The 22,793-nt window shown below is 41.9% G+C and overlaps 1 protein-coding gene across 2 annotated transcripts in view; it reads right to left on the reverse strand.

The window, feature by feature from the left end:
• The window catches only part of LOC110489804 (VOPP1 WW domain binding protein), a 95,190-nt gene that overhangs the window by 71,470 nt on the left and 927 nt on the right, over window positions 1–22,793 (reverse strand). The window contains exon 1 of one of the 2 annotated variants that reach the window (XM_021562725.3): window positions 9,736–10,368. The exons of the other annotated variant lie outside the window; for it this stretch is intronic. Within the exon in view, the coding sequence (XP_021418400.1) occupies window positions 9,736–9,786 (51 nt within the window). The 5' untranslated portion in view covers window positions 9,787–10,368. Of the gene's footprint in view, window positions 1–9,735; window positions 10,369–22,793 lie in introns of those variants that run through there. 2 annotated transcript variants of the gene reach the window in all.

The following is a 22,793-nucleotide window of genomic DNA, read 5'->3' on the forward strand; positions in this document are numbered from 1 at the left end:
ACATGCCTTAGGCAAGGCGGCATGAGGACTGCAGATGTGGCCAGGAAAATAAATTGCAATGTCCATACTGTGAGATGCCTAAGACAGCGCTACAGGGAGACAGGACGGACAGCTGATCGACCTCAGTGGCAGACCACGTGTAACAACACCTGCACAGGATCGGTACAGCCGAACATCACACCTGCGGGACAGGTACAGGATGGCAACAACAACTGCCCGAGTTACACCAGGAAAGACAAATCCCTCCATCAGTGCTCTGACTGTCCACAATAGGCTGAGAGGCTGGACTGAGGGCGTGTAGGCCTGTTGTAAGGCAGGTCCTCACCACACATCACCGGTAACAACGTCGCCTATTGGCATAAGCCCATCGTCACTGGACCAGACAGGACTGGCAAAAAGTGCTCTTCACTGACGAGTCACGGTTTTGTCTCAACAGGGGTGATGGTTGGATTCATGTTTATCGTCAATGGAATGAGCGTTACACCGAGGCCTGTACTCTGGAGCGGGATCGATTTGGAGGGGGAGGGTCCGTCATGGTCTGGGGCGGTGTGTCACAGCATCATCGGACTGTAATTGTTGTCATTGCAGGCAATCTCAACGCTGTGCGTTACAGGGAAGACTACCTCCTCCCTCATGTAGTACCCTTCCTGCAGGCTCATTCTGACATGACGCTCCAGCGTGACAATGCCACCAGCCACACTCACCGGGGATATGGCCTTTGTTCTCCACTGGTGCTAATAATATAGGCTACTGTTCGCTCAATTAAGTTAAGAATTTTGATCAAGACAGATTGGAGTCTTTTCATTCACATCTCTTTACAGCAATAGCCATGTGTTTTCCACAATTTGTATTTTAAAATATTGTGATATGCCTGGCTGGTTCTCTCTGCTTTTCACTGACAGTTAAAACTCAACAATTATCCATTTGGTATTTGCAGCACGTGCTGCCCAAATTGCGGACCCTTCCAACTGTAGGCTAAAACAGTCGTGAAAAACAACTCAATTTTTTTAAGCCAATGATCCTCTGTGGCCAAATCATGCTTTCTGGTGTAGTAGCCTATTTTGAATGGTTTTATTTATTTCTGTAGACAGGAGTAAGACAATTAGACTATATCATTTTGTAGTCTGTGGTTGTGAGGCCAGTTGGACATACTGCCAAATTCTCTATAATGATGGAGGCGGCTTATGGTAGAGAAATTCCTGCAGTCCTGCAGTTGATATGCCCCACCTGTCAGGTGGATGGATTAACTTGGCAAGGGGGACATGTTCACTAACAGGGATGTGTACAAAATTGGAGAGAAATAATTTTTTTGTGCATATGGACAATTTCTGGGAAGTGTTATTTCAGCTCACGAAACATGGGATGAGGATGGGCTCGTGGTATTTGCTGGAATTGTTACAAACACATGGAAACCATGTTTGGCTCCGTTTCATAAATTGCATTCCAGCCATTACAATGAGCCTGTCCTCCTATAGCTCCTCCCACCAGCCTCCTCTGATGTTGCGTTTATATTTTTGTTCAGTATAGATGGAAAGAAAGTAATTAGCCACTGGAGACAGCTGGAGTTGTACTCTACACACAACTTGTTTATATTGGCTAGGTAAGCTACTTTTTTCCCTCTCTCTGCTGGTGATCCTTCAACATTTTGGAAAACAGTTAATGCACTGAAGTGTACAAATGTATCTTCTTCCCTGCCTAAGCAACTTCCGTCTTAGTCATCTAAACTGAGAAGAGGGGATAAGTGATGCTCTTAAGCATAATTTTATCTCGGCAGGTTTTTTTATTTGGTTTAATTGAGCCTGGTCAGTTATTCGATTTCTCTTCTCTCTGCCAGCCTCTAGCTGACTCTACGGTTAACCCGTCAACTTCCAGTGAATCTGTTTTCATTTCAACAATTTACTGCCCGAAATGTGCTAGATGCCTTGCTTAAGATTGATGAAAAAAATATATATATATATTCTAGGGTTGATTTGCTTGAACTATTTTTGCTGCAACTCTGCCCCCCGATTTCTGAATCCCCAAGGTTTGGAAGGAAGGCCTATGTGTTCCCCCTTCACAAAAGGTGGTGAACCTTGTGACCTGAATAATTAAAATCACCCCAATTCTAAACTTCCCTGCCTAGTTAAAATATTAGAATCCTTGATTCATTCTCAGCTAAGATCTTTTAAAATGTATTCTAAATGTACATCAGTCAGGTTTTAGACCAGGTCATAGCATCATCTGCAGCATTCCTAGTTATAAATGTGGTTAACTGTATGGGTAAAAGGCAAGATTGACCTGTGAAAGGCCTTCGATGCTGTTGATCACTCACTGCTAATGCAGAGGCTTTCCTCAAATTGGCCTAGGCCAGGCTGCATGTAACTGGGTTAAAAATCACTTTAGATAGAACTGAATGTGTATCTACTGATGGTGTTAAATAGAATTTTCTGGACATTCTGGACACGAAAACTGTCCTGCAGGGGTCAATTCTGGGCCCTGTAACTTTTCACATTAACAATATTGACTTCTGTCCAAAAATGTTACCTGTCCTTGTATGCCGATGATACTGTTGTGTATGTTATTGCCCCCACGGTTGACCAGGTTCGATCTGAACTACAGTCAGCCTTCATTGTACTACAGAAAAACTTTGACCTGAAATTAGTATTGAATGCAGGTAAAATTAAGTACATGTTGTTCTCTAAAGCGCATAAAAATAACTGATGATTTAAACCTATGTACTTTGGATGGGGTCCCTATTGATCGTGTCTCTGCTTACAAATATCTGGACATCTGGAAAGAAGACAAGTGGTCTTTATAAAAAAGCATATTGAGGAGTTAGTTATTAAGCTGAGAATAAAAATGGCCTTCTATAGAAATAGGTAATGCCTCTCGTTAAATAGTAGAAAGCAGATTATTCAGTCAACGTTCCTGTCAGTCCTAGACTATGGCGACATCCCTTTGAAAGCAAATGCCACTTCATTAAAGCCGTATGATGCAGTTTATAATAGCGCACTTCCCTTTTTTGTAATGGGCGACAGTTTTAGTATTCATCACTGCATTCTCTACCAGAAAGTTGGTTGGCCCTCTGATGTCATTTAGGTTGATACATTGCTATGTATTCATGTATAAAGCCCTTTATACTAACACCCACTGTACTGAACATCATTACTTAAAACTTTAGACTTTGAGTTACCACACCCGGTCTCAGGGACGGCCAACTCTGGAAATTCCTTTTGGTCTCCGAGTTAACTAAAAGCCGATTTACTTTGCATCATATTTGTGGAACAATATTCAAAATGTCCTTAAAATTTGATGTTTTGGTACCTCTAGGGCAATTCAGCAAGTTGATTGAGGGTGGCAATTAGCCTAGTGTTTAAGAGCGTTGGGCCAGTAACCGGAAGGTCGCTGGTTTGTATCCCTGAGTTGACTAGGTGAAAAATCTCGATGTGCCCTTGATTAACCCTAATTGCTCCTGTAAGAGTGATGTAAAATGATTGAGGATCTTATTACTGATGTGTTTGTTTTTTATGACAGTTTTTCTTTCTGCTTGCATTTTTTATTTATATTTCAATGTTAGTATTTTTTTGTAATCCAGGGCTCATCTGTAAAAAGAGACCTTGGTCTCAGGATAACTCCCTGAAAATAAAGGCTTCAATAAAATAAGTGTTGACATACTTTCTTCATAAGCATATCAAGATGATATTTACAGCATAAAATGTTGTCTTTGTAACAAACACACATTGATTTTGTGGAGAAATATGTACACTCAAGCTGGGCACTGTCCACATGTAGTCTACACCTTTTGTAGGAATATTAGCTAGTCGTTATGGGATTTGTCCCCTGGGAAAGATCTAACAGTGGACATGAGGAGAGACAAAAATAGCCAGTTATAGAATATTGTGTTGTAGTACAGCGATCTCCAGACTTGGCATTCAACTCACGGTTGACAACATTTCAATGATAACCTGCATTTACATAATGTGATGAAACGTTGAAATGAAGTTGCATGCTTCTTTCATAGCAAGATGTTGTAGAACTATAGTAGTGTCTTATAAAAAAAACATATTCCAGCCACTGGCTCTTGCCATAACTGATTTAACAGAGACATATCAGCTAGACAGCTGATATCTCCAAGCTATGCTCGCTAGCTGCTGGCAGCTTGGCTAAACACAAGGTCAGCGTAGGCTTTAGCATACACAAAGAACTGAATTAGGTGACCATCTTAAGAGGGCGAATCGTTCTCTCCATATTGCAGGATTCCCCAACTGGTGGACCTTTTTACCTAAAGGACTGTAAAAACACCAGGAAATCAGCTCTAAGTGATTTTAATGTATATGTATAACAGAGACACTGATCGTATACAAATGCAAGCAAGGTTTGAGAAATGATTGTTTTATTCAAATATTGTGTATGTTTGGGCATCTTGCTTTCAATAAATTATTGCACTACTGCCTTTTTTTGTGATTGAATGGCAAAATGCACACCCAAGAAACACCCACATCAAACCACACCCAAGACAACTCTCGTTTGCCTTCAGTCATGGCCGCTACCACTTCTTAACGAGGATTAATGAAAAACAAGGCCAAAATCAGGAAGTGCACTCGCCCTTTAAAGGCATGCTAAATATAATTACAAAATAATTACACTCAGACAGGCCGCATCCACTAAGCCTCGAAACGAACTTCTCATTAAATGGGTGACTGCACAGAGCAATGCCTGTCTAACACATATAGGGAGTATGGTGGCCTAAAAAGGTCAAACGATGGAGGACAAAAATATATTTTGTCACATACAACAGATGTGTTGTGTTACAGGGTCAACCATAGTAGTATGGTGCCCCTGGAGCAAATTAGGGTGAAGTGCTTTGCTCAAGGGCACAGTGACACATTTTTCACCTTGTCAGCTCAGGTATTGGAGCCAGCAACCAAGCCCTAGGCTCTAACTGCTAGGCTACCAAATCTTATACATCGAGACATGTACACTCGATTTCAGCTCAAATCAAAGTTAATTGGTCGCATACACAGATGTTATCGTAAGTGCAGCAAAATGCTTGTTTCTCGCTCCAACAATGCAGTAATACACACATCATCCAAAAAGTTTAAAACAAATAATATCAGAAAGAGCAACATTAGAGTCCGGAACAAACAAACAATATAAATGAATAATGGTATCTATAGACAGCATATGAATAGGAAAAGGTATGTACAGCAGTAGTTACATATGATGAGCCATAACCAGAATACAGTATATACAGTGCATTCGTTAAGTATTCAGACCCCTTCCCTTTTTTGACATTTAGTTATGTTACAGCCTTATTCTAAAATGGATTACCCCATATTTAAAATCGTATTTCCATATGTATTCAGACCCTTTGCTATGAGACTCGAAATTGAGCATCCTGTTTCCGTCAATCATCCTTGAGATGTTTCTACAACTTGAATGAGTCCACCTATTGTGAATTCAATTGTTTGGACATGATTTGGAAAGGCACACACCTGTCTATATAAGGTTGACAGTGCTTGTCAGAGCAAAAACCAAGCCATGAGGTTGAAGAAATTGTCAATAGAACTCCGCAACATGATTGTGTCAAGGCACAGATCTGGGGAAGGGTACCAAAACATTTCTACAGCATTGAAGGTCCCCAAGAACACAGTGGCCTCCATCATTATTAAAATGGAAGAAGTTTGGAACCACCAAGACTTCTTAGAGCTGGACGCTCAGCCAAACTGTGACCAAGAACCCGATGGTCGTTCGGAAAGAGCTCCAGAGTTCCTCTGTGGAGGAAGGACATCCATCTCTGCAGCATATTACCAATCAGGTCTTTATGGTAGAGAGGCCAGACAGAAGGCACTCCTCCAAAAAGGCTCCTAAAGGACTCTCAGACCATAAGAAACAAGATTCTCTGGTCTGAGAAAACCAAGATTGAACTCTTTGGCCTGAATGCCAAGCATCACATCTGGAGGAAACCTGGCACCATCCCTACGGTGAAACATGGTGGTGGAAGCGTCAAGCTGTGGGGATGTTTTCAGCGGCAGGGACTGGAAGACTAGTCAGGATGGAGGGAAAGATGAACAGAGAAAGTACAGAGAGATCCTTGATGAAAACCTGCTCCAAGTCTCTGAATGTCCTTGAGTGGTCCAGCCAGAGCCCGGGCTTGAACCCTATCGAACATCTCTGGAGAGATCTGAAAATAGCTGTGCAGCGACACTCCCCATCCAACCTGACAGAGCTTGAGGATATGCAGAGAAGAAATGGGAGAAACTACCCAAATACAGGTGTGCTAAGCTTGTAGCGTAGTGGTTAGAGCGTTAAACTAGTAACCGAAAGGATGCAAGATAGAATCCCTGAGCTGACAAGGTAAAAAAATATATATAATCAGTTGTTCTGCCCCTGAACAAGGCAGTTAAGCCACTGTTCCTAGGCTGTCATTGAAAATAAGAATATGCTCTTATTAACTGACTTGCCTAGTTAAATAAAAGTTAACATTTAAATAAAAAAATACCCAAGAAGAATCGAGGCTACATTATAATCACTGCCAAAGGTGCTTCAACAAAGTATTGAGTCTGAATACTTAAATAAATGTGATTTCAGTTTTGTTTTTCATTAATTTGCTAAATTTCCTAAAAAACGTTTTTTTTTTGTCGTTATTGGGTATTGTGTGTAGATTGATAAGGGGAAAAAAACAGAGTCAATTTTAGAATAAGGCTGTAATGTAATAAAATGTGGAAAAAGTCAGGGGGTCTGAATGCTTTCCGAATGCACTGTACATAGGAAGTGGGTAGAACAGTATGTAAACATTATTAAAGTGACCAGTGTTCAATGACAGTCTCTGAGGTGCAGGGTAGAGTACCTGGTGGTAGCCAGCTAGTAACAGTGACTAAGGTTCAGGCCAGTGTACTGGGAGGAGGCCGGCTATTGGTGACTGTTTAACAGTCTAATGTCCTGGAGATAGAAGCTGAGTTAATGCAGTGCATTAACGAAAGTTCACAAAACATAAACATAACAGCATCTTACACAAAGAGGAGCCCATAGGCAGTATATCTATACTATAGCTCTTATCCAGCCCTCTCCCAGTCACAGAGCTGCCTGCTAAGCACAAATGGAAGACAGAGAGAAAGCGAGGAGAGAGAAAGGGAGGTTAATGGAATCGTTGGCAAGCTGCACCCCGGGTGGACGGTGAATCCTGGCCTCCCAGCATGGCGAGGCAGACTCTGTACTCACAGGGTCTCTGAACCGCAATCCCTACATTAATCTTCCATCTCCACAGAACCATACATTAAACCTCCATCTCCAAAGAAGCTTCTGGTCACATAACTGCTGGAGAGCCTTCCGCTGCCAGCGAGCCGGCCCTTGGCCGGATGAGGACATGGAACTTTACATTATAACCAGTCTCTCTCGCTGTCAAAAAGTGGCTATGTATAACAGGGTTGGTTTAGTTTCCACTTGACACTGCAGAAATACATAGGATGGTTTATGTATTCCTATTGGTTGGTTGAATTTACACTGAACAAAAAATATAAAAACGCAACGTGTGTTGGTCCCATATTTCATGAGCTGGAATAAATGCACAAAAAACGTATTCCTCTCAAATGTTGTCCACAAATTTGTTTACATCCCCGTTAGTGAGCATTTCTCTTTTGCCAAGATAATCCATCCACCTGAGATGTGGCATATCATGATTAAATAGCATAATCATTACACCGGTGCACCTTGTGCTACAGACAATAAAAGGCCACTAAAATGGGAAGTTGTGTTCTTCAACACAAATGCCACAGATGTCTCATGTTTTGAGGGAGTGTGAAATTGGCATGGTGACTGCAGGAATGTCCACCAGAGCTGTTGCCAGAGAAAGTAATGTTCATTTCTCTACCATAAGCTGCCTCCAATGTAGTTTTAAGTGCATGATCTGTGTAGTAATGTTATTCGTATCTAAGTTCCACTTGCATTGCTAGTTACAGCCTAATGTTAGCTAGCTAGCTAACATTGAACCTAGCTAGTTGGCTAGCTTTAGCTACCAGCAAATTCATACAGGGTAGTAACGTTATGAGTTGGGATTATGGTTCATTGTTTAGCAAGCTACATGTCTAAACAAAAGACTCCACTATGCAAGTAACCATTTCACTTATTTTCTGGAATAAAGAATACAAATTAAAGACGTTGTCAGCTATATGATATGGTTATTATTTGAACTAGCTAGCCAGCTAACTTAACATTAGCTAGCTTGCTAACAAGCTAGAAACAAACCAAAACATTGTTTACAAAGTTACGTTTAGTTGCCTGGTTTGTTAGATTGACATTTACTAAATTCATTTTTAAACAGATGGGTTTAGTGATGTTAAAATACACCATTTGTGCTATTTTGGACTACCAGGCTGTCGATGTCATGCAGCCTATCATTTGTGTGTTAATACTTTTTCATAACGACAAGCTTGATGTCGGACGACAATATAATGTCACTGCTACACTGCAAATAAACCAGTCTTTAGTCTTGAAATCTTTGGTTGTTTAGTACACTACCGTACTCTCTCTGTTTAGCACATGGCCTCACATGTGAATCCTTAAAGAGATGGGTGGGGCTAAGGCTTAAGAGGGTGTGAACGATGCTGAATGGGTGTAGACAAAGAGGGTGTACCAAAACAGGGGGGCCATTTTCTCAAAAGTGGGGTTACAAGTCTATTAACTTTCAAAGCAGAATTACTTACCCATTGTTCCTCAACTGTAGTGTATTTTCTAGCTCTAAATCTCTACTTTTATCCAATGTAAGAAAAAACACAATTTAAAATGTTGATAAATAAGACCAAATCGAGCCGGTCGGTCACATGTGTATGGTACCTGAGATATTGGGGCATCCTAGGATGTGCTTTTCTATGTTATTGCTGTAAGAGTGAGTTGGCTAGCATGCTCCAATTGTAATGGTCGCATTAACTGAATTAGCAGGGAGCTATTTCCATGCTAACAGGCGAATCACGAATCTACAGCAATCAACATACTGTTGTCCTACACATGTATTGCGTTTCCTTTTGTCTATCGTCAGGTACCTACCTGCATTTATTATATTTTGTACTATTTTTGTCTTTGATTACAAAATACCCAGTCTGACATTGACATGCAAGCGATGAATCACGACTCTACAGACATCAACATTCGATTGTCCTGCACATCTAATGTGCTACCTAGTGTCTATCGTAAGAATTAAACACCAATCAACTGGGATCGCTGGCTGGACAGTCCTGTCATTAAAAAAAAACAATGCAAGAGAGTTACACAAAGTACGATTAAATCTGTTACACTGTTGACTTCTCTGGACAGCTATTACATATGCCCAAGAAAATCATCTGATCTGCCTTTCCAACCATGCACCCAAATATTTCACTATTACTAGTTAAGCAGACCACTTCTGGATCTTCTTCATGAGCAAGCAAAGCCTAGTAATTGCAGCCTAGGCTAGAATTTATGCATTTGCTCTCCACTTCATTAAATCAAATAAGTAGTAGCTTTTCAGTGGTAATCATGTATTTCTTATCCACGATTTCACACTTTTTGGGACGTTGGACAAAAAGACAAAGGATATCCAAATTATACTGTAGCCTACAGTGCATGTCATCTGAGGAAGGGGGGGCAAAAAAACACCATATTCACCAAAAATGATATAAATGACCATTAAAATAATATTTTTTGCCAAATGTAGAGCGTTATCCCATAAAACGCCCGTTTGACAACATCAGCTTTTCTATTGACAACTAAAGGACTGCTCACCTCTAAAAATATGCAAAACGTCAGGACTATCCAAGGGAGTAGATTCTTCATCACTACTTGCCGAATTATAAACTCCGCTTTTTGAAAGGAAAGATGGAAGAAAAAAAAGTCCTTATCACAATGTCGATTTCATATAGCGCTACAAAACGTTGAGCAGCTTCCCGTATCACACAAAGCAAAGCATTCGACCTACAAGCCTTCGAGTAGCCCCGCTGTCAATGCGGGATAGGAGCAGGGAGCAGTGACAGCCCAATGTCGCTTTGAGTCCCTGTTAGGTCAGTGGCATTGTTTCCGCGACTAGATAACCTCAAAGAAAATGCATGAGAAGTGCTTCTTTTGAAGCAAAACTGCCCCAAAGAAAGATAATATTAGCGGTAAGAACGATTAAACTGCCCGACTATTCTGCTAAGGTGACTCAAATAAGGTGAATCAAAAGGTTGCCTGTTGGGAAATTAGAATACTAATTAAATACGATATCTACTGTTGCCTAGTCCTACATTTTGATATATACAATATGGTAACTAATATGAATAATCAGATTCTCTGACATCTCATGGAAGTGCAGTAGCCTAGTATAGTAGAGAGATCCTACAGTCTATTTTAGGTTTACAATGCAACCAGGACTGTCCAAGCAGGAGGGAGGGGGGCACAGCACTGTATCATACAGTGTCCCAAAAGGGCTAATGCAGTAAAAACCACACAAGAATCCAATCCAAAGTGACCAGAGTGCTTGTCTTTACGATCCTCTGTGATTATTATGATGAATATACACTGAGTATACAAAACATTAACAACAATGGCTCTTTCCATGACATAGACTGACCAGGTGAATCCAGATGAAAGCTATGATCCCTTATACTGTATATGCCACTTGTTAAATCCACTTTAAGGGAAGGAGACAGGTTAAAGAAGGATTTTTAAGCCTTGAGACAATTGAGACATGGACTGTGTATGTGTGCCATTCATAGGGTGAATGGGCACAACAAAACATTGAAGTGCCTTTGAACAGGGTATGGTAGTAAGTGCAAGGCGCACCGGTTTGTGTAAAGAACTGCAACGCTGCTGAGTTTTTCCACGCTCAACAGTTTCCCGTGTGTATCAAGAATGGTCCACCACCCAAATGACATACAGACAACTTGACACAACTGTGGGAAGCATTGGAGTCAACATGGGCCAGCATCCCTGTGGAACGCTTGACACCTTATAGAGACCATGCCCTGATGAATTGGGTGTACAAACACTTGTTTTAACTCCCCTCCATCTAGATTTACATGGTCATTTCATATTCCAGAGTTTATTTTGCTAGTAGTTGAACAGGTGCAAGTAGACTACTTACAATGGGTACACTGTAGCCTACCTACTTATAGTTTTAGTGGCACTTTATATAAAAGGGACCATTCTTCTGTTCTGTTCTATGGTTGCAGAATAAGAACAAAATACTTATTTCTTGTCTCTCACAAACAGGCACAGTCTAGCAACCTGAAAGTAAAAATAGTTTTCAAAAGAGAGAAAAAAAAGACAGGTGAAAAGCAGAGTTTTTTTTTTCTCCCCCTGGTGTATTCACCAATGTCCGTTGTCATGGAAGCAGTGTTCATCTAAAACAAAAGAAAAGAGAGAGTGGCAATGATACTGTTTCACAACACACCTCGTGTTTAATTGGCCTGTCTTTGTAATGACTGAGGATCATTGGCTGTGATAAACGGACGCCATCTTGCCTTCAACCACTTTGTCGGCTTGACATTGCCTTGTAATTCGAATGATGTCTGAGGTAGCCTAACTAGTACAAGGAAGAAACCTTAAATTATTAGTAATGCGTGATTGGATGGGATAGCCTTGTCCTAAAAATTCTCTCTTCGACTGATCTTATCAGGAGCGTGAAACATGTACAAATACATAAGACTTTAAAATCCATATAATTATACAGAACACTTAATCGTTTCTTTATGGCTGTGTTTACACAGGCAGCCCAATTGTCATAATTTGCCCAAATATATACCAAAAGAGCTGATCTGATTTGTCAAAGGACCCGTTTAAAAAATAAAAAAATGGGCTGCCACTGTGTTGTGCATATAAATGTAAATACATAGTCCTGTTTACAACATAAACATGGGAATCGTGTTTTTTTATACTGTTTTAAATCACAGCAATGTTCAAAACTGGAATATCTTATATTTCACAGAGTTATGGCTGAACGACGACATGAATAACATACAGCTGGAGGGTTTTACGCTTTTTCAGGATAGAACAGAGGCCTCTGGTGAGACAAGGGTTGATGGTCTATTTATATTTGTAAAAAACAGCTGGTACAAGAAATCTAAGGAAGTCTCAAGGTTTTGCTCGCCTGAGGTAGAGTGTCTCATGATAAGCTGTAGACCACACTATTTACCAAGAGTTCATCTATACTCTTCGTAGCTGTCAATTTACCGCCACAAACCGATGCTGGCACTAAGACCGCACTCAATATGAGCTGTATAAGGCCATAAGCAAACAGGAAAACGCTCAACCAGCGGCACTCATAGTGGCCGAGGACTTTAATGCAGGGAAACTTCATTCCGTTTTAACCTCATTTCTACCAGCATGTTAAATGTGCAACCACCTACTCCACACACAGAGATGCGTACAAAGTTCTCCCCTCGCCCTCCATTAGGCATATCTGACCATAATTCTATCCTCCCAATTCCTGTTTACAAGCAAAAACTAAAGCAGGAAGCACCAGTGACTCGGTCATTAAAAAAGTGTCAGATGAAGCAGATGCTAAGCTACAGGACTGTTTTGTTAGCACAGACTGGAATATGTTCAGGGATTCTTCCGATGGCACTGAGGAGTACACCACATCAGTCATTGGCTTCATCAATAAGTGCATCGATGATGTTGTCCCCACGGTCACCGTATGTACACACCCCAACCAGAAGCCATGGATTACAGGCAACATCTGCACTGAGCTAAAGGGCAGAGTAGCCGCTTTCAAGGAAGCTTATAAGAAATCACCCTATGCCCTACCACGAACCATCAAACAGGCAAAGCATCAATACAGGACTAAGATAGAATCATACTACCCCGGCTCCGACGCTCGTCGGATGTTTATTTATTTATTTTAATTTTATTTAACCTTTATTTAACTAGGCAAATCAGTTAAGAACCAATTCTTATTTACAATGACGGCCTACCAAAAGGCCTCCTGCAGGGAACGGGGTCTGGGATTAAAATAAATAAATAAATACAATGTAAATGTCAAGTATACTTCCGCTCTGGCCTCTGGGTGATCAGGCTGCTGATGATCCCGCACATCTGTCACCATCGTCTCGCGCACCTGCACCTCATGACAATCACCTGGACTCCATCACCTCCTTGATTATCTTCCCTATATCTGTCACTCCCCTTGGTTCTTTCCTCAGGTGCTATTGACTCTGTTTTCATGTCAGTGCGTTGTTTGCGTTTTGTGTTCATTGTTTCTTTTATTTATTAAAACACTCACTTCCTGAAATTGCTTCCCGACTCTCAGCGCACTCGTTACAGTAAATATAGGACAAAACACACATCACAACACTACATAAAGAGAGACCTAAGACAACAACATAGCATGGTAGCAACACAACGTGGTAGCAGCCCAAAACATGGCACAAACATGATTTGGCACAGACAACAGCACAATGGGAAAGAAGGTAGAGACAACAATACATCACACGAAGCAACCTCAACTGTCAGTAAGAATGTCCATGATTGAGTCTTTGAATGAAGAGATTGAGATAAAACTGTCCAGTTTGAGTGCTTGATGCAGCTCGTTCCAGTCGCTAGCTGCAGAGAACTGAAAAGAGGAGCAACCCAGGGATGTGTGTGCTTTGGGGACCTTTAACAGAATGTGACTGGCAGAACTGGGTGTTGTATGTGGAAGATGAGGGCTGCAGTTGATATCTCATATAGGGGGAGTAAGGCCTAAGAGGTTTTTATAGATAAGCATCAAACAGTGGGTCTTGCAATGGGTAAACAGAGATGACCAGTTTACAGCGGAGTATAGAGTGCAGTGATGTGTCCTATAAGGAGCATTGGTGGCAAATCTGACAGCCGAATGGTAAAGAAATGGTGGCAGGGCTTGCAAACTATTACAGACTACAAAGGGAAGCACAGCCGCGAGCTGCCCAGTGACACGGGCCTACCAGACAAGCTAAATTACTTCCTTGCTCGCATCGAGTCAAGTAACACTGAAATGTGCATGAGAGCATCAGCTGTTCCGGACGACTATGTTATCACGCTCTCCGTAGCTGATGTGAGTAAGACCTTTAAAAACAGGTGCATGCTCAGTCCCCTCCTGTACTCCCTGTTCACTCATGACTGCAAGGCCTGACATGACTCCAACACCATCATCAAGTTGTCTGATGACCCAACAGTGGTAGGCCTGATCAACGACAACAATGAGACAGCCTATAGGGAGGAGGTCAGAGACCTGACAGTGTGGTGGCAGGACAACAACCTCTCCCTCAACGTGATCAAGACAAAGGAGATGATTGTGGACTACAGGAAAAGGAGGACCGAGCACACCCCCATTCTCATCGACAAACTATCATGGTCCAAACACACTAAGACAGTAGTGAAGACGACACGACAAAGCCTATTCCCCCTCAGGAGACTGACAAGATTTGGCATGGGTCCTCAGATCCTCAAAAGGTTCTTCAGCTGCACCATCGAGAGTATCCTGACGGGTTGCATCACTGCCTGGTATGGCAACAGCTCGGCTTTCGACCGCAAGGCACTAGAGAGGGTAGTGCGTATGGCCCAGGACATCACTGGGGCCAAGCTTCCTGCCATCCAGGACCTCTATACCGGGCGGTGTCAGAGGAAGGCACTAAATATTGTCAAAGACTTCAGCCACCCTGTTCTCTCTGCTACTACATGGCAAGCGGTACCAGAGCACCAAGTCTTGGTCCAAAAGGCTTCTTAACAGCTTCTATCCTCGAGCCATATGACTCCTGAACAGCTAATCAAAGGGCTACCCAGACCCCTCTTTTACGCTGCTGCTACTCTATTATCTATGCATAGTCACTTTAACTCTAACTACATATTACCTCAATTACCTTGACTAACCGGTGCCCCCTGCACATTGACTCTGTACCGGTACCCCCTGTATATAGCCTCGCTTGTTATTTTACTGCTGCTGTTTAATTATTTGTTACTTTTATTTTCTATTTTTTACTTATCAATTGTTTTACTTATCACTTCTTTTTCTTAAATCTGCATTGTTGGTTAAGGGCTTGTAAGTAAGCATTCACTATAAGGTTTACACCTGTTGTATTTGGTGCATGTGACAAATAAAATGTGATTTGGTGTTGTCACACTCTGACCTTAGATATCTCTGTTTTCTTTATATTTTGGTTAGGTCAGGGTGTGACGAGGCCGGGTATGCTAGTTTTTGTATTGTCTAGGGTCTTTGTGTGTCTAGGGGTTTTGTAGGTCTGGGTATTTGTATGTCTATGGTGGCCTGATATGGTTCCCAATCAGAGGCAGCTGTTTATCGTTGTCTCTGATTGGGGATCATATTTAGGTAGCCATTTTCTCTTAAATGTTCGTGATTTCTTGTCTATGTGTAGTTGCCTGTCAGCACTCATTTGTATAATGTCATTTTGGTTAGTTTGTTCAGTGTTCATTCTTAATATAATAATGAACGCATACCACCCTGCGCTTTGGTCCGATTCATACGACGAACGTGACAGGTGTAGGCCTACAGCCTAATATACAGCACATAATCAGTGCCTTTTTTGACAGGACCACTTGCGGGTGAGCAATAAAAGCCTTGCAACACAAACACATTCAAATCAACTAGCAGGACAACCGGCATGCTCATTTGGAAAACGTAAATGCCAAAATAGGAGAATGATGACCTGCAAGTCTAAAGAGTGGCTTGACAGATTCCCTGTCAAAGTACTTAGACTGCGTACAGCTCCAACCCTTTTTTCCCACATCAGTTTCCTTCTCTCGTTATACTGTCATGTGGTAATTGTTACTTACAGTGCCTTGCGAAAGTATTCGGCCCCCTTGAACTTTGCGACCTTTTGCCACATTTCAGGCTTCAAACATAAAGATATAAAACTGTATTTTTTTGTGAAGAATCAACAACAAGTGGGACACAATCATGAAGTGGAACGACATTTATTGGATATTTCAAACTTTTTTAACAAATCAAAAACTGAAAAATTGGGCGTGCAAAATTATTCAGCCCCCTTAAGTTAATACTTTGTAGCGCCACCTTTTGCTGCGATTACAGCTGTAAGTCGCTTGGGTTATGGCTCTATCAGTTTTGCACATCGAGAGACTGACATTTTTTCTCATTCCTCCTTGCAAAACAGCTCGAGCTCAGTCAGGTTGGATGGAGAGCATTTGTGAACAGCAGTTTTCAGTTCTTTCCACAGATTCTCGATTGGATTCAGGTCTGGACTTTGACTTGGCCATTCTAACACCTGGATATGTTTATTTTTGAACCATTCCATTGTAGATTTTGCTCCATTTAATGGCCCTCGTGAGTTTTGAAAACAGTAAAGGGCATCTCTGCAGCCATTTGCAATATGTTTGCTGCTATATTCCAGAGCGAAAGCTTGAGCTTTTCTTGACATGTACAACACACTCCACCGTTTCTCCACCTCAAAGAGGATAGTAAAAATTGTGCTCACGTTGTCTTCCCACACAATCAGAGTCTGGATATCATGAATTGGGTCATACATTTTCTGCCAGGACAATCAGAATTTGTAAGCAGATTTGTTTTTACGTAACATAAAAACCTCTACATTTTTCAATTCATCCGTTTAAATTCTTAAATGGATTAAGTTGTTCTACAATGTGATGACCCATCCACATTTGGACAGTAACAATCAAGCTCTGGGTATCTATGCAAGGAGCATTTCGGAAAGAATCGTCCAATAATTTTATCTAGAAGCTTCTCACATAGGATTTGTTCTAGCCTAAAAACTCATGTAATAACTTGTGATTTTAGATGGAAAGCTGTGTAGATGGAAAGCTGTGGCGTCCTCCAATACAAGAGAGCGATTTGGCCTCAAAGTGAACTTTGTCAGTCAAGCAATTTTGAGAACCCTGGTCTCCGTCTTGTCTTACTGAATTATAGATGCTTCCTACTGTCAGGTCTTACAAACAGACGCTGCATTTAAAACTTTTTTTTTTTTGCAATGCTTTTCCCAAGCTTTCTCCTATGGCAAAGTCTTGGCATCAGTGCATCTTATTCTCATTAACACCGTGCAAAGCCAGACTAAAGGCAGAATAAATGATCTTAAATCCAGTGCTTGAAATGGAGTCATTCTATAACCTTTGAATTATGAAATGAATATAACTAATTACATCTGCAATCAGTGGGTTCTATAAGATTCACCATTGAAGCTGCGGTTAAAACATCATGTCTTCGGAAGACTGCAATATTGACTGGGAGAGACTTAGACTCAGACACGCAATCAAAACTAGCGAAATCGACTCAAATCCTCGCAGTGCCCTAAACCCCTTATCTTTCTGGATCCCCGTTCAGAGCTGATCATCTCATTTGAGGAGACGGTCGTTCCTCTCCCTCCTGGCGGTGAGAGTAAACCGTGCTCAGATCGAGCACCCATGCTGCATAGCCTGGGATCCGAGCCTCCTCCCTACAGCAGGAGGAAATCACAGTGGTGTGGAAAAGTGTGCCTGTTTTTCAACCGTTACCGTGGAGGGATGCTTTAATAAAGGGGAGAGAGCATTGTGGCCTTAGACTCTCATTATGGAACGAGAGTTGTCTTTATACATGAAGGGGGGGGGGTTGCAGCAGGGGTCGAAGGGAAGGATAGGGGTAGAGAGAGAAAGATATCTGCTGTGTTAGCCTTTGATGGAAGGCCTTCCTTAAAGGCTTGTTATACAGAAGCTTTTGTACCCCACTAATAAGGACGATCCATTATAATGAACACATCGGTCGGATAATTCCCACGAGATAAACACTGAAGTCTACACTCTGTACAATGTGGTGAAATCAGGCTATTATTTGTTGAGGAGTTGGTGAAATTGGGTTATTGACCAGGAAAGGTCAGTGGAAGAGCAGGGACAAAACGGATATCGACATTAGCCGCAGACAACTAGCTAATGACAACATCCATCCTATAGATTTGTGTCGATACATAATGGGGGGGGGGTAGGCTATAGTGTCGCTGTTGCTCTGTTGTCAACATAGTCAACTACACCTAACCCCATCGTTAGGATAGTGTGGAGGATCATAGCACAGGATAAGCATGTGATATACAGGGCATAGAAAATATGTGACTTGCTATAACAACGAGGAAACAGCGGCAGGGTGATTAGATATCCACTCACCACGTTTCCCTCACATTTCCCAATCATCCCCCTGTGTTCGATAGCATCATTCCACACAGCCCCATCATATTAGATCAGTATCACTGTATCCATTCACTCCAGGGAGTCAGGTGTGTTCTCTGTCTCTCTAATATTGCCAGGCAACTGGGGACTACCTGCAGGGCTGCAATGGGATGAAAATGAGCGATAGCAGCCTTCCTCCGTACCCGTCGCTGTGCTCCTGCTGTCACACAACCAATTACAGGCTAGAACAAGACCTCGACCTCGCCCTAGAAAACCTCCAACCTCGGAATTATCACAAAAGGCATGCATCCTAACGTGATATGTGAAAAACTCAAAACTTTGCTCAAATCTCCCACTGACTGGGTTTGCATGGGTGTAATCTAAGAATCCATAACCAAATATGAAATGTCTGTCAAGAGACTAACACGTGGATCATGTTAGATTGAGTCTGACAGCCATAACCATCATAGGAAATATTTGCTAAAAAGGGTAATCTTAAAAAGTACACAACAACAACCATCAAACTAAGCCCTGATTAACCCCAGGGGTCCTGGACATTGCTTGGAGGCGGGCGTTGCTTGTGTACATTGGCCCTTAGCCCATTTGTTAGAATATAAATCCCCCTCCACCCACCCCTTGATCTACCTCCAGACATTAACCTTGTACAGTTTATCGTCACATGCCAATATGTACCAAGTAGACATTTTTAGATACAGGAACATCAGCTTCTCCTGGAATGACAAAAGACTGCCCAAATTATAGTTCACTGGAAAGGTTGATCTTCATTGGTGGCCTATGCTCCTCATGCAGCAATGGGCCCAGAGTACGATTTTTTTTCTCTAATAGTCCAAAATCAATCTATTCCAGAAATAAATCCTGAGTAAAATCTGGTCAGTTGATTGGCCTAGCCAGGAGTAGATCTGTCTTTTCCCCAGTAGAGGTGAAGAGACTTTTGGTAGTGGGGTCATATTTGATGTTGGGAGGTTGACATCTGGGAAGTGAGTATAAGGGAACCATAAACAGCTCAAAATGAACTTTGAGCTGAGCCCAGTCTGAAACAGTGGGCCAAGCTCACCAAGGAGTCAGCAGCGAGAATCTACAAATTCAATTTCAGTCTCATCATTTGCTCCAAATGACATCAATTCAGTCAAACATCCTAGTGTTCTACACTGTAATTGGGGGAGAAGTCCTGACTCCCTTCACTTTGTACAGTTTGCTTAATTCTCTGTGTCACATCATCCTACCGTGAGTGATGTTACTCTATCTTATTACAGTACATGACATATCCCATCTGTAGTCTGTCTTCTGGCCAGTGGTATGGTACGGTGCACATTTTAGGATACCCTCAATCTGAGTATCATCTGTGGCGAGGGTACGAGATAGCTTGTGCCGCCGTGGAAAGAAAGTTCCTGCCTTCTGGTCCGCCTTGCTACAGTACTGAATGCAGACAGTCAGCCTCAAAGGCAACAATTATCCCCCCATTGAGCCAGTGATGAGGCCCCCTAGTTGTATCAAAGGCGACAGGCTGAGTTGTGTAGTCAACTCTGTGGGGTACAATCAGGGACCTCCCGCAGTCCTGCCATTGTGCAACACCAGTTCGATTCACCAGCATGTGGAACTAAACAGTCTGGAGAATTTAGCACGAGGCAGACTGTTTCAGACCTTTCAGAGTGATATCTCTAGTTGTCATGGCAATGGGTAAGAAATTGTAAAGTAGAGAGGAAAACACACAGGCATAGAATTTGTTGCTGCATTTATGATGATGAAAGCAGAATTGGAACCCAGCCATACTAGAGTATGGGGACACAGAGTGAAGACTGATTTTTTGGGACAGACTCCTTGAGACACTGTGGAATACAACAACAGTGGCTGCCATGAACACTAGGTCAGACTAAGAACTATACTAAAGACATCAGACCACTGCCTTCTCTTGTCTTGGCCCTCTTTTATATGCTGAAGGGGTTTCGAACTAAGCCGAAGGCTATTCTTATAATGCAAATAGGGCCTTTATGAATCTGGTGCAAGTCAAGCTAGTTTTCCCTGCAAACTATGTAGTCTAGGGCCGGCTCTAGTCTTTTGGGGGCCCTAAGTGAGATTTGGTTGGGGCCCCCCACCTCATTGCAAAACATTTGTAGCCCCCCTCTTGACGGCGGAGAGAAATACATACACAAGTTCATTTCTGTTAATTCTACATATTTTTGCCTTGGAGCAGAGAGAAAATGTTGCAATTTTAAAACAAATGTAATGCAAGTCTACTCATTTGGCCATGGAGCAATGAGAAAAAATGTGCCGTTTTACAGCCAACTTCCTGCAATTCTAATCACTTTGCCATGGGGTAGATAGACGTTTTTGCAGTTTTAAAGCCAATTTCCTACAATTCTACACACTTTGACATGACTTATGCCATGTCAATATGATGTCTGAGTGAGAATCACTTACAAAATCAATGGGGGCCCACTGGAGGCCAGGGCCCCTGGGTAACTGCCCTTCGTGCATGGTCTTTTTTCGACTATGAATATTACAAGTTTAGACAGCTGGTTAGACTAACTACCAATGTAAAAATGTACATGGCTAATAGTCAGCTAATTGACCCTTCACTAAGCCCCTCCCCAGATTTTTGGACAACCAATTGCTGCACTCCAATCGATAGCAATTGTCGTCAAGTCCGACACCTCTGACAAGCTCATGTTTGAAACACATGAAAGTCAATGAGGGAAGTGGGAAAAACTGTTTTCTTAAAAAAAAACATATTGTTTAAATGGTTAAATAATTGAAGAGTGCACCAGGGGTACTTTCTACTGTGATTCCTGAAATGCAAAGCCTGGAGTATTTTTCAAATCCAAAATTACACTTTTGTTACATTGTTTGTTAGCTATCGCTCAGTATCATTGACGACTAAATGTTGTTAACGCTAGCTAGCTGCTTAATATAATTTGTTTTCTCAAAATGTATGTTAGCTATCTAAGTTAGCCATGTTATTAACTCCCTAGCAGCTGGGGGCCCTATGCGACCACTTATGTCGTTTATGCCTGGAGCCGGCCCTGACAAAGTCAAATGAACAAAACCCTGGGATATAAAGAAGGGATATCAACAACAATAATAACAGATGGCTTAATGCATTTGGACACATTTAATTGTGTAATAGGGCTCCCGTGGTGCAGCAGTCTAAGGCACTACATCTCAGTGCTAAAGGCGTCATTACAGACCCTGGTTCGATTCCAGGCTGTATCACAACCTGCTGTGATTGGGAGTCCCATAGGGCGGCGCACAATTGGTACGGCCAGGCTAGGCCGTCATTGTAAATAAGAATTTATTCTTAACTGACTTGCCTAGTGAAATAAATAATTGATTAAATGTGAACTAAAAAGGCTCTGGTGTTGTTTTGAAGAATTGTTTACTTAGAAAACCGGTGCTGCATTTGGAAGACAGAGAGAAAGAACTGAGTTCTGCCCATTGAAATGGACTCGGTGGTTTGCTGCAATTTTCATTTGGTTGGGTGATTGAATTGCAGGAGCATCAACACAGACAGTGCTAATGGGAATAACAGGACTAGAGAGAGAGCACAGAGAAAGCACTCCCTTAATCTTTCATTGTCTCCCATTTCAGTTGTTATCCCGACCGAATAACAATGATTTGGTAGTTATGGGTTATAACTCTTAGTCAATGTGTTGTTACCAGAGAGCTTGGCCATATCATGGAGCCACTTCACTAAAATCTGCAAAGAGCTGGCACAGAGACATGGAAAACTTAAAGTCCAATCGAAAAGCAAAGGAAGGAAATACATGCCAGCTACTGATTGATAATAGTGATGACCCATCATTTGGTTCTATTTCTAGAGGGTTTTCGATTAGTAGTCCTATAGTGTTTTCTACTAGTCATTTCCAGGTCCAATGACAAGGACAGATTGGATTTAGTAGAACCTGTGTCCTAGCCAGTTCTTTCCACAGTGATTACATGTCACATACTTTCCCCTTGTGATGAAAGCCTTTTCCACCAGTTTCCAAGGAAATGTACTATATTTCAATGTAAATATCACAACCCACCCACACAATTTCCTCCTGTAAGCCTGTGCTATTGGCCTCAGACAATAGACACTGCAGACATAGGATAGATACAGTCTGAACATTGTGATAGACTATGCTGCCCTCTACAGGACAATATTTTCAGTGACATTGAAAAATAATTGTTCAGGTGAAATGTCAGCAATCTCAGTAGCCTAAAGATGATCCCTCTACTTGTTTCCTTGCCTTCATTGTGAAAGAACTGTAAAACTTTGACCAACTGGGTTTGAACCTGGTCCGTCTGTGCACCACAAGACAGTGTCAACCAACTGAGCAAAAGCCTAGGGATTTGCTCAGGGGAGCTAACGCAAGTCTTCAGGTCTCAGGCAAGGTTACTCATTCAAGCATAGTTCAGCGAACCACCTCTGCTACAAAACCTACAAAGCAGGTAGCAACCTACAAAGCACCAGATTGCTTTCTTCCATATTTTTCCACATCAGTGCAGATTAACCTAGTCAAATTACAGAATACAGCACCAACCTGTTCTCTGAATGTGAACTACTTGACAGCCCTGCAATACTCCCCATCAACATGCATCCGTTACTCAAAATTAACTGGAACGGCAGCATGAGAGACAGTTAATATGGGGGCGCGTGTCTTTGAATGTAGACTATAGCCGTTGGGGGGAGCTCGTCAAGCAGTCGGTCACAACAATTATTCTGCCTC

Source organism: Oncorhynchus mykiss, chromosome 15 (assembly GCF_057628025.1).
Source record: "Oncorhynchus mykiss isolate SJ-2025 chromosome 15, ASM5762802v1, whole genome shotgun sequence".
NCBI lineage: Eukaryota > Metazoa > Chordata > Actinopteri > Salmoniformes > Salmonidae > Oncorhynchus > Oncorhynchus mykiss.